This window comes from Sceloporus occidentalis, unplaced genomic scaffold (assembly GCF_023333645.1).
Source record: "Sceloporus occidentalis isolate IW3139 unplaced genomic scaffold, rSceOcc1.0.p SCAF_1, whole genome shotgun sequence".
NCBI classification, from domain to species: Eukaryota; Metazoa; Chordata; class Lepidosauria; order Squamata; family Phrynosomatidae; genus Sceloporus; species Sceloporus occidentalis.
The window spans coordinates 307,973,479-307,985,995 of record NW_028316981.1 but is presented as its reverse complement, the minus strand read 5'-3'; the positions used below and the strand labels follow the sequence as shown (position 1 = coordinate 307,985,995).

The following is a 12,517-nucleotide window of genomic DNA, read 5'->3' as shown; positions in this document are numbered from 1 at the left end:
GAAGTTGTAGCCCACTGGAAACAACAGGTGCTGATAAAAGAGCCAGGGCTTCTTTACATCAGTCTTTCACCAGGATCAAATGAGTTCTTCTTGTCAGGAAAAGGGAACTGTCTGACTCATGATGCTTTTGAAAGCCCCTAAAACTGAAGGAACCACCAAGCCGTCTTGCGTAGCTGTTAAGATTTATCCCAGCTATAAACACACTCGAGATAGTTTATCCATATAATTATCTGGAGGTGTATCTTTATGACAGGAAGAAATGTAACTTGCATCAGCTGTATTATCATCCAATGAGGATCAGAGGTGAATGAATTAGATTGCTTTGCTTTCTATAACGTTCACATGTTTTCAAGCACACATTTGTTCTCTCCTGATTTAGCATGAGCTTATGGGGTATTTTAAATCCAAGCGAAAGGTTCATATGTATTTTAGTGCATGTTGTTTTTGTACCCTTTTAAAAAACTTCTTCCTCAGCAAGCAATTATGTCTATCGTGTGTCTTTTTGTATCTTGTTTTTACCAAAATTTTAGTATGTGTGTATGATCAGGGAACTCCTAGCCAACAAATAGTGAAGTGCAAAAAGCAAAAGATACTGTATCTACATTCTGATTTGCTTTTTTAGCCCAGAAAGTACAAATTAGGATGATTTGTGTAAAAATGCTAACCAAATTTCTTCCCCAGTCTCTATCAAGGAAGAAATAGTGGGAAATTGCCCTTTCTTTTCTACTGTCATTCCCAGAATTCTCCAACTGATCTTGCTGCCCACTGATAATGCTATCTGGTGGATTTTTGAAGCTATGGTTCAAAGAATGGATATTTCTGAACACTGAAAAAGAAAAATTTATAAGAACATTTTGTTTTGTTTTTTAATGTGGTTGTATTATTCCTACTTACCGGAAGGCCTTGTTCATCATTTCATAGTTGAAGTGGTCAGGAGCCAGCCCTATCACCACAGCATTAGGATTGCTTGTTTCTATTCCTTTAACAAAACAAAAACCATTATAGCAAAGCCTTACTGTGACTTAAGGACTGATCAGATGGGCCTGGATATTGTGGGTCTCGGTGCTCAGCTGGGTTAGTCCCTGGATCGGCGTGGGGACAGGCAGATGTTTACATGCATATATCCCCATGCTGACCTGGGATCTGGTACATGCTCCTTACCTTGTCACTGGTACAGAGGAGCTCTCTGGAGCCACATCTGATGTGGAAACGGGGCGCTTGGCTGCACCCATGTGGCCAGGCACCCTGTTTCCATGCCAGACTTGTTAAGAAGCCTGTGGGGCAGTGCAAACATCCAGAGTTTAACACGGAGTTTCCTGTAAACTCAGTGGCAAACCAGGGATCAAACTGATCTGATCTGGAGCCTATTTATCCCAGGCTCAGGCTGGATCCACCGGATCTGTGCTTGATCTAGCAAGATCGAGCTAAATCTTCGCACTGGGGTTTTGGCCTGCATCCTCTGAATTAGATGACTTGAGGCCAGGGGGGACACAGGCCTTTTGCCCATGTGGAGAACCCCTCAGTGAAGAAAATCATATTTTTTAATGAAAGCCTTCTTGATGGCGAAAATTCAGGTCTGGAGAATATTTGTTAATTTTATCAGTTTGTTTTCCTTCTCCCATTTTTTCGATCAAACTGAATTCATGGCAGCTAAATAAAAAAGTTATTTATTCATAGCCTGTCATACCCTGAAGATTCTAAGCAGTTTGCAGAAAACTTCATCAGCATTTATTTCAACCCAATAATAATAATAATAATAATAATAATAATAATAATATTTATATCCCTCCTCTCCAATTGGATCAAGGCGGTTACAACATTAAAACAATATTAAAATACAAAATAATAATTAATATCATAAAAGCCCTATAACCCAAAGACTCCCCACCCTCAAATTTAAAGTGACAATTCAAAACAAATACCAATAAACAAAATCAAGCAGACGGGCAGCTGATGGAGCAGTCAAGTTAATCTGGGAAGGCCTGCCGAAAGAGATCTGTCTTGACCGCCTTTTTGAAGTAGTCAAGGTTGGTAATATTCCGGATCTCCTCTGGCAGGTCATTGCATAGTTTAGAGGCAACAGAAGAAAAGGTCCTTTGAGAGACTGTAGTAAGCCTAGTTTTTATTGGCTACAACAAGTTTTTACCTGACAATCTAAGCATGCAGGGTGGATTATATGAGAGAAGGCGCTCCTGTTGATAGGCTGGGCCTAAGCCATGAAGGACTCTGAGTGTGGAAGAATTAAAAATGATGGTGGCCAATGGGCTCATTTTCAGTTGTTAGTTGCCTTCAAGTTGACTTTGACTTATGCTCACCTTATGAGAGACCTGCAAGTAACCCTATTATCAACAGCCCTGCTTAGGTCTTGCAGACTCAGGGCTGTTATCTGCTGAATTAGGAAACAATTTAGGTTTATTAATTTCAGGATTAACCTCTACAGTATTCTTGTGGAGGCTGAAGGGAGGCACTTGCAAAATATGATAAGCAGAGAGGTCCTTCCCCCACCACCAGTTTTTTCCTGGAGATAATCCTCACTCAGGTCTTTTAAAACAGTTGTCCTCCAGCCTTGACATCAAGTGTTGTTCCAGTTGGTAAAAGAGCTCCCTGGGTAGAATATTTGTAGATATGAATCACCGGGTGCTGAACAGGGAAAGTATCTTTCTCAGTGCTCCCTTATCAACGTATGTTTGTCAAGGTAATGTCTAGTATTGTCTTTAGGGCTGCTTTAAGCCTAGGACAGCCCTGTGAAAGGTGCTAAGAAGTCCATAAGATGTCTCCATAAAGTCCTCTTGAACCTTACGAAATGTAAACCCCATTTTTAAATGTAGAAATGGGAGCTCCTCCAGTGTGGATTTAATGTATTTATTTTGCAACATCCCCTGGGAGCATCTGGATCCATTAGTCAAAGAATGGATTATGGTCATCCAACTGCAAGCAATCTTAAATGAAGATTATCCAAAAATAATTCCATAGTAGTTAGTAACAGGAGCTTAAACATCTTTCATCGTACTTAAACTACGGACAATTGGGGAGAGAGAAAAACTGTATGCGGAGGCATGGGAGAGTCATGACGCACTGAAATTGACATTCAAGACAACATCTGAAATGATTTCACTCATTTTTGAAGGACATAATTCTTTTGATGATTTACATACTAGCATAACAAGGAATTATACCAACACAAGTACTTTATGGGTCTTGTACAGGGAGGTACCCATTCTCTCCTTGTACAATGGTTTTGCTTAGCTGTACAATGGTAGGCAGGTGGGGCTGAGCATTGCCCTGCATCTAACCCAAAATGGCCAAAGCCTTCTTGTGTGAGAACTGTCCAGATGTCTAACTTCACCCCCATCCCAACCCAGTCCTGTCTTCTATGGGAATATGAAAAAGTAAATGAGTAAACATACCTCAGTACAGAGAGCCAGCATGGTGTAGTGGTTTGATATTGTACTTAGCTATATGGCCAACACAGCTATCCTGGATATGTTTTCTGGATGTGAAGATATTGCATTTTAGTCACCACAGGGGATCCAAAAGAGAGACCCAATGGATTGGAACTTTACTATTTGAGGTTTCTATCTCCAACAAAGGTAAAACGGTTCTTTTCTTTTAAATTGGGACTGCACTGACATATCTTACCTTAACACCTAAGTTTTCCTGAGGCAAAAGCATAGAGGCTTCCTGAGAAATTAAGTGTTCTCTTCCTAACAAAGAGGCTTGTAGACTCACAAAGGATTTGAGACAAACTGGATCTCAAAGGCATCTAATACTGTGTTGATTGAGATGTGTCAGTGTTAAATATACTGATTTGGATCAGGGTGGCGAAAATGCACAGGGATGCAGAGGTAAATGAGTGTTTGCCAGGGTTGGCTGGTTTAAACCAGGTTGATGTAATAATTTGCTAACCACTCTGGTGGGTCTGCCTCTGCAAACTTTGTCCTCTATTACAAAGGAGCAGGAAATGAATCTGGAGTGGTTGATTTAAACTTTAAAGCAAATGACTTTAAAAAACCTCCGTTTTTAAAATTGATTATTCATATTTTAAAAAGTCTGGCTATTACTATTTTCCAACCCATTTACTGGAACAACAAGGACTGAATTTAAACATTTTATCACTAACAGTTTATTGGGAGTTGTTCATTGTTAGGCCAGTATCCAGTGTCAATTGCTTCTTTTTAATCACTTTATTTTATAGTGCAAAAAATGTCATTTGGAAACAAATCCTTCAGTTAACCTAAATTCAACCCAAACAACCTGCTTCAAAACAGCACTTTTTTTGAATCCATAAAAGAGAGATAACTTTATTGGCTAACCAAAATGCACAAAACACATCATGCAAGCTTTCAAAGCTCACCGGCTTCTTCTTCTTCTTTTTTAATTTTTTTTTTATTACAAACACATATACATACAAAATATAGGGAAAAAAAGAGTTAGAACAAACACATAACAATACATTTATACATATTTCATTTGTGTATGGCTTATTTAGGCCCTGTACACATGAGCCCTTTAGCACGTCCTGGCGACGTGCTAGGGTTGCCTTGGGGTGTCGTTTCCAGACGCCCCACAACCCTAGGATATCACAGCTGTGCAGCGCTGTATACATGGCGTGCACAGCTGTAACGTCACTGCCACACACCTTCCAGACAGGCGCACATGGCAGCGATGTTCTTGTGCCGCCACAGGCAGTTTGCATCAGCACTAAAAGGAGCCACTTTTTAGCGGTCCTTTTGTTTCTGTGTAGCCGCGCCACGCAATTTGGTTTATGCTGTTTTATTATGTTTTTATATTAAACAGTTGATAGCATAAAGCTCTATTAATAAAATCTTCTTTATTAAAGAAGAAAGCAGTTCCAATTCTTTATCCTTTTGTAGTCTTTAGTATTTGGCTTTTTTTTTTTTAGATTGTAAGCCTGAGGGCAGGGAACCGTCTATTATCCCCTCTGTTGTAAGCCACCCAGATTCCCAGTGATTGGGCAGCATATAAATAAATCCTATTATTATTATTATTATTATTATTAAGAAGTTGGAGAGATTATTAAATTTCTCCACTTTTCCCACTATTTCATCCTTCCAAATCTAAGAACAATTATTAGTTAAGCTTGTGCCCATAAAATCTGAACTGCATTTTGCTACTTAATTTTCTAGATTTAGTTCTATATTAGTGTAGTCCTGTACATTAATGCAAAAAACCTGGTTTAAACCAACCAACCCCACCAGATTTGGTTTTTTAAAAAGTTTCTCCCCCAGCCCAGCTGTTTGCCTAAAAATACACCACATACAGCCATTCCTCCAAAACCAGCACCAAAAAAACAAAACAAAACAAAAAACAACCCAAGCTAAGCTTTAGGCTAAGGAAGCAAAATCAGAAGACCATGACACCCTGTAATAAGTTTTAAGTAAAGCAAACAAAAAGAATTTTAACAGCCTCATCATGGACATACGAGCTTTATGGATTGTACAGATTTTACCAAACGATTGCAAACAGTCCATTAAGCAATTGTAAATTCTTGTGGCTTTGTGTGCTTTCGTTTAATTAAAATCTACAGCACAGACAAACTAATTCTGCTTAAGTATCGCAATGGTCCATTGCAATTCATAAAGCAATTGTGCTTCCTTCATAGGCCATGTGACAGATGAGTCCTTGGTAAAATGGTGATTTATTTATTTTTCTGAGCAAGGCCTATCCAGTCACACATGCACCTACCCTGAATGAACAACAAACAGGGATCACCAGCCCTGTATTATGGCCTGTTAATCCAGCTGGATCAAGACATGCTGAAGCCTTAAGATCTGTCAAGTTTAAAAGGTCTCACATGTTGCAATAAACATGTGCTATTTTAATCCACATGTAAACCAGGGATAACAATTTTGTAGCCCTCCAGATGTTTTCAGAATGCAACTCCCAGACTTCCTCACCACTGACTGTGCTTGCTTCAGCTGATGGGAGTAGTAGTCCAACAACATCTGGAGAGCCTCACGGATTCCTACTCCTGATGTAAACCTTGAATTTAGCACCTTTCTGTATGTAAAGACCATAAGCTGCAGGATACTTAGTTTGTACATGAATCCAGCTCCACCTGTTAACTATTTTCCAGCCTCCATGGTTATTGCAGTTAACAAAACACAGGAAGAACATAAGCATTCTGTTTGCACAGTGGCCAGTCAAATGCTAATGGGAAGCTCATCATCGGAACAGAAGCGAACATGCATCTTCATCTTTCTTCATATTTACAATCTGATGTGTCCACAGGATCAGCAACTGCAGTTTTATTGACCTGCATCCGAGGGGGGGAAAGGTTTCTCTAGGCATCTAGAGGTCCTCCAGCGCAACTCAATGGTCAACTTCTTGCAGAAATATAGTGTTTGCAATTATCCAGTTTTTGCTATCAGTTTTTGCCTCAGCAGATATGAGGGTCAGACCATATTTTCTTGTTGTTAACTGCCATCAAGTCAACTTCGACTTACAGTAACGTTATGAATGACAGATCTCCAAGTCACCCTGTATCAACTGTTCTAATCAGGTCTTGCAAACTCAGTGTTGTGGCTTCCTTGACTGAGTCTATACACCTGCAATACAGTCTTCCTCTTTTCCAATTGCCTTTTACCTTCCCAAGCATTATCATCTTTTGTAATGAGTCTTGTCTTCTCATGGTAAATCCAACTCACAGCAGTCTCAGTTTAGTAATTTTGGTTTCTAGGGAGGATTCAAGTTTCATATACTCTAACACCCATTTATTTGTCTTTTTTGTAGTCCATGGTATCTGAAGAATTCTCCTCCAGCAACACATTTTAAATCAGCCGATTCTTTCTGTCCAGCTTTCACATCCATATACAGAAATCAGAAATATGATGGAGTGAACAATCCTGACTTTGGTATTAAATTATATGCCTTTACACTTGAGCACATGTTCCCTAGGAATTGATACACAGGGACATACTACCTCTCACCCTGGAGGCAGCACACAGCATCATGATCAGTAGCCATTGGTAACTTTATTGTCCAATAATTTGTATAATCCCCTCTTAATGACAACTAATTTGTGGCTGAGACCATATCTCATAGCAAGAATATCAAAAAGTAAATAAACATTGTGTAAAAAATACTTATATCTTCTTGGTCTTGAATCTACTTGCCAATTGGCATCATTGCCAACAAAGAGAACTATGTATTAAAAGACTTATACGTACTATAAGACTTTGTATTATTAGAGCATAGGAACCAATGTGGTTTCGTGGTCTGAGTACTGGGCTAAGACTCTAAGATTCAAATTCCCACCAGCTGATCTGGAGCAAATCCCACTCTCTTAGCCTCAGAAGAAGGCAGTGGCAAACCTCTTCTGAATCAATCTTGCCAAGAAATGGGCAGTCTTAAGTCAGAGTCAACTATATTATGTTCCTTCATGTACAACATAGTTTTTAGAGCAGGGCAGGCAACCTCCAGATGTGGTTGGGTTGTCCTCCCTCAGCTCCCCAGCCAGTACAGCCAATGGTGAGGGATTATGCGTAGTGTAGTCCAAAAATATATAGAGGGCCACAGTTGATTACCTCTGCAATAGAAGAAGAATACTTCTCACTAATTTCTTTCTTCACACCATGCACAATTTTAACTCTATTACTTTGTTGACCCTTCCTCTACATTTATTGAATGCATCTATATACAAATCCAAGATGTTTAGAATTTTAGAACAGCACAAAAGACAGATTAGAGTTCTTTCCAGTTGAAGGAAATGACAGAAGATGCCAGATACAGTAAGAGATGCCAGGAGCTCCCTGGTGTATGCGAGACCTTGTTCTAGAAATTAAGATGGGGTTTGATATTAAGGTGCAATCATGGTACACATGGCACTCTAGGTTATGAATCTGTAAATGCCAGTCTATAATTGTAACTTTTAAAAATAAACTTTACAAATTGCCATCATGTGGCTTCTGGGTGTCTAGATAATGTTGGACTGCAAGTCCCATCAACTCTAACCAGCAAAGCCAATGGATCATGGGAGCAGCACATGCCCAATATAATCTGGAGAATCTCCAACTGTTTTACATCATTCATGCAAAGTGGAGTTGATTTACTATACCTCTGAAGTCAAGCAGTGCGTTGTCTTCCACTAGTAATAGAGGCCTAACCTGCTTCTGCTCCAAGAGGTTTCTGGCCGCTGTCAGGGATGTGAAGATCTCATCTTCCTGAATGTCGAATTCAAGTTTCTTCAGTCTCTGCAACAGGTCCTGCTTGCACTCCTTAGTGGTGTTAGTTACAAACCTGATGGTAACAGGAGCACTGCGTAGCCTAGGCCAATACAAACCGAGAAACACTTTAGGCCAACATCATATTTACATAGCAAAATATGCTCTGGTTTCCATCTTCAAATGCAAGAGATTACAGGAAATTGTCAGCACTTATAGAGTTGCCAGGTTTTGAGACTAAGGATGCATCTACACTTTAGACATACTGCAGTGGGTCTTTAGCCTTCTCTGCCAAAGTGTGCTGGTGACTCACAAAACTACAAATCCCAGGATTTTGTAGGCTAGAGTCATGTTAGTTAAGGTGGTGTCATACTGCATTATTATTATCACCATCATCATCACTCCCTCCATCTTAACTCCTACCATCCTGGCCTTGGAGGGAGAGAATAGGCAGTATCTGCTGGACTTGATTTCTTTCCCCACTGACATTCCCCCCTCCTTTTGTGCCGCGTCTTTTTAGATTGTAAACCTCAGGGCATGGAACTGTCATGTCAAATTAACAATCTAAGACACTCTGAGGGCCTTTGTGACTGAAGAATAGGGTATAAATACTCTGAATGAATGAATGAATGAATGATTCTATGGCGTTGACGCACCATTAGAAAACTCCTGTATCAGTTGAACAGAGGGGGAAATTCCACTAGATACTCCTTCCATCCCACTCTGACATTTGCATTTTAATATTACCACAAATAGCAGTTTGCCCAAAATCCCCAGAAATCCTGCACAAAGCAAACATTAATAATAACATTTAACACTTATAGGCTGGAATCCTGTATGTCACAGTTTAGGGTAGTAGCTCCAAATGGGGAACTAAACTACAGCTGGCCATCCCACACTCCTTTGGCTTACTGTTGAGCCGTTTTAGTCTTGACCTTTCATATGCCACTGTGGCTGGTGGAGAGCAGGGGAAGGATGGGGAAATCTATACCTATACCCTGTAGGATAATTATATTGTCTGCTGCCCCCAGCCATTGCCTTCTGGGGTCTCATTGACCTCATCTGGAGTACTGCATTCAGTTCTGGATGCCTTATTTTAAGAAGGATACAGGCAAGTTGGAGCAGGTTCAAAGAAGGGCCACATGGATGATAAGAGGTATGGAGAACAAAACATAGGGAAAGGTTGAAGGAGCTGGACACGTTCAGCCTAGTAAAGAGAAGACTGATGAGTGACATGACTGCACCCTTTAAATACGTCAAGGGCTATCACAGAGTGAAGGGGGCAGGCCTGTTCTCTGCTGCCCCAGTTTGGCAACAGAATCAACTGCCTAGAGAGGTGTGGGGTCTCTTTCTTTGGACATCTACTTGTTGGACAGCTACATGCCGGGGCTGCTTTAGCTGGAGATCCTGCATTGGACTCAATGGCTGATGGCCCCCTTCTAGCTCTATGATTCAGTCATTGCTCAGCCACTACAAATGCTATGATTCAGTTGTTGCTCAGCTACTACACCCAGAACCTGTGAAAGTTCCTAGACAGAAAGAATATTCAACAATTCCCCAGTCCTCATTGAGGAAGTGGTTTCCTGACTATCAGGATTTCTTGCTGAGGAAATACAGACAATGCAATAATTGTCCAAAACACACTGCAGAAATAATCTAGTTTGAGACTGCTTTAACTGCCCTGGCTCAGTGCTAGGGAATCCTGGGAATTGTAGGCTATTGTGGCACCAGAACTCTCTGACAGAGAAGGCTAACATCTCAAAAAAACTATAGTTTTCAGGATTCCCTAGCACTGAGCCAGGGCAGTTAAAGAGGTCTCAAACTGGATTATTTCTGCAGTGTCTTTTGGACCATTCTTAATTGTTTGCGACTTTTTCTGTAAAAAAAAAAAAATCATCCCTGCTGAAACATGCAGGCTTTTACACCAAAAACATGTTTTTCTGCCTGGAATGTTCTTTTCTGAACAGAAAATGCTTTTAATGCTGAAAATCATGTTTTCTGTGCCTAAAATATGTTTCCTGGGGTGAAAATTACATTTTTCAGTGCAAAAAAGCCAATATACTATTTTTTATACACAGAAGAAGTCCCAAATTGCAAATAGTGCTTGAAAACTGCAAAATGAGGAACTTCTTGCAGTGTAGTGAAAACTGATGAAATTATTTGCTGTTACCTATGAGGATTTAATTATTGGAAGACTTGCATCCTGAGCCTGGACTACAACTCTTAGAACACTCCCCCCCATCCAGTGCAGATGCCAGCCACAGATGCTGGCAAAATGTCAGGAAGAAACTTTTCTGGAACATGGCCACATAGCCCGAAAAACCCACAAAAAACTATGGATGCCGGCCATGAAAGCCTTCGACTTTACATAACAGCTGAGCATCAGAGGTTGCTTATGCAACTTGCCAGCCAATAAAAAATAGCATAAAGATTTAAGGATAGGATTAGAGATATTTGTGATGGAATATACAGATATGCGATGGGATATACAGGAAAACAAGTACTGTAGAGAAATTTTTATCTTAGTGACGGGTGGTGTGATAACACTGTAGAGGAGGCAGGCATGATTCAAGCTTGCTCACGGTTGTTCCTGTGGGAAAAATCTGGCTGTAAGAACAAAAAGGGACAGTATGGGATCCAAGAGGAGACTAATATGTTTATCAGCCTTAACAAATGGGAATACAGCATGCTATGAATTTGAAAGTGTGTGTAGTTTAATTTGGCACTTGCTGCTTAGTTCTGACAATGAACATCTCTGGTTTAGAGCTATAGGGCCTGAACAGATTAAGTGGCTTTGGGCCACTTTGGAGGTGTGCTGTTTAAATGACGCATGCATCCTAAGAGGCTGGAAGCCACACTGAAGCCACACTCTGGCCCTTAAGATTGGAGCATGGCTTCCAGCCTCTCAGGATTTAAACAGCACACCTCCAAAGTGGCCCGAAGCAGCTTCATTTAGCCTATCTGTTCAGGCCAGTTAGTGACTAAGGGTCTACTGATTTTTTAACTACTGAATGTCTCTGTACGGAGCTACAGATACTGAATAAAGGCTTGCTGAGCTTTTCCTACTGCAGCCTGAGAAACTTGGTTCCTGCTGACCTGACACTGAGAGGGTCTGGAAGTGATAATCCCAATAAAGAAACTTGCTCAAATCTTGCAGCTTTCCCAAGAACACTACACAAGCATTCAGATGAACTCAAAGCAAAAGTAGGGTGAAATCCTACATCATCCATTCACCAACAGAATGCACACACTGGGTAAAGCAGATTTCTTCCTGCATCTGCCTCCAAATCTGCTTTGCAAGGCTGGAGGGATAACCTCATTCATCATTGACTCCCAGCATCCTTCCTTAAGACAGTGCCCCCTTGGCTCATAAGATGTCTTTTTGAAAATGGCATTTCCCCATGTTTAAAAAAAATTCAGAGGTATCTGGAAGGAATAACTTACCTTTTAAGGGCTTCCTGGGCCCCAGGAACAGCCATATCTTCTATGTGAAGTGTGCCACTGAGATCCACCAAGACAGCTTTCAATGCACGCCGGGTTGCCATCCTTCGCACCAGGAGGAAGATGGGGGGTAAGATTAGGTTTAGAAAAAATTAAAGATGAAATCGGTAGCTAACAATAGACAATTAAAAAGAAAGGCACTCAGTTAGTCGCATCATTTGTGCCAAACCTGGAAATACTTTCAATATTATCCGCTGTGTTCAATGAGCCCCCGTAGACAGAGAAATAGAAGGCGGCATTAAAAATATATACATTATTGATAAAAGAGCATTTTTTCCTGTTCATTTAATGCAGAAACTATCCTCACTGCATTTTTAAATATTATAGCCCCCTTTCTCCCCCCAAAACAACCAAACTCCACAACCAAACCTAGGGAGAAACAGCATGGGTTTAATTTAATTAATTTAAGAGCCTCTTTTAACTGAAGCCTTACATTTTTATATTTTACCTGCTAGAATAGAAAGAGTTGTGCCAACTGCAGTGATGTTATACAATTAAAAAGTAATTAGGCCACCCTATCCAAAGCTTTCCAAGCTGAATATTGGTTTTTGTCTTCTAGGTAGGGCCTGAGATGCACAGATGGGGAAGAGGCCCACAATCAGCAACAGGACCCCCGAGTTCAATCTTAACACAGCAGGCGCAGGAGGCTGAACAACAATCTGGATAGCACTTTGGGGACTGCTTCTCCATTCTACCTCCGAAGGTTGCAAAAATGCCTTTTGTCAGAAACTGTCCAAAAGTGGAAGAAGTTACAGGCCATGTAAAAGGAACTCCTCAACTGGAATTGATGAGATGCAAGAGAGTAATGGCCCAAGAAGATGGCCAGTTGGGCA

At 40.6% G+C, this 12,517-nt stretch overlaps 1 protein-coding gene across 4 annotated transcripts in view; it reads right to left on the bottom strand.

Moving 5' to 3' along the window:
• Positions 1 to 12,517, bottom strand: part of HDHD2 (haloacid dehalogenase like hydrolase domain containing 2) — a 28,345-nt gene that overhangs the window by 6,396 nt on the left and 9,432 nt on the right. For all 4 annotated transcript variants that reach the window (XM_089497676.1, XM_089497666.1, XM_089497684.1 and 1 more), the window contains exons 2-4: positions 11,628 to 11,729; positions 8,078 to 8,286; positions 895 to 979 (exon numbers count right to left, since the gene is read on the bottom strand). In XM_089497676.1, the coding sequence (XP_089353802.1) occupies positions 895 to 979; positions 8,078 to 8,286; positions 11,628 to 11,728 (395 nt within the window). In that variant the 5' untranslated portion in view covers position 11,729. The remainder of the gene's footprint in view (positions 1 to 894; positions 980 to 8,077; positions 8,287 to 11,627; positions 11,730 to 12,517) is intronic.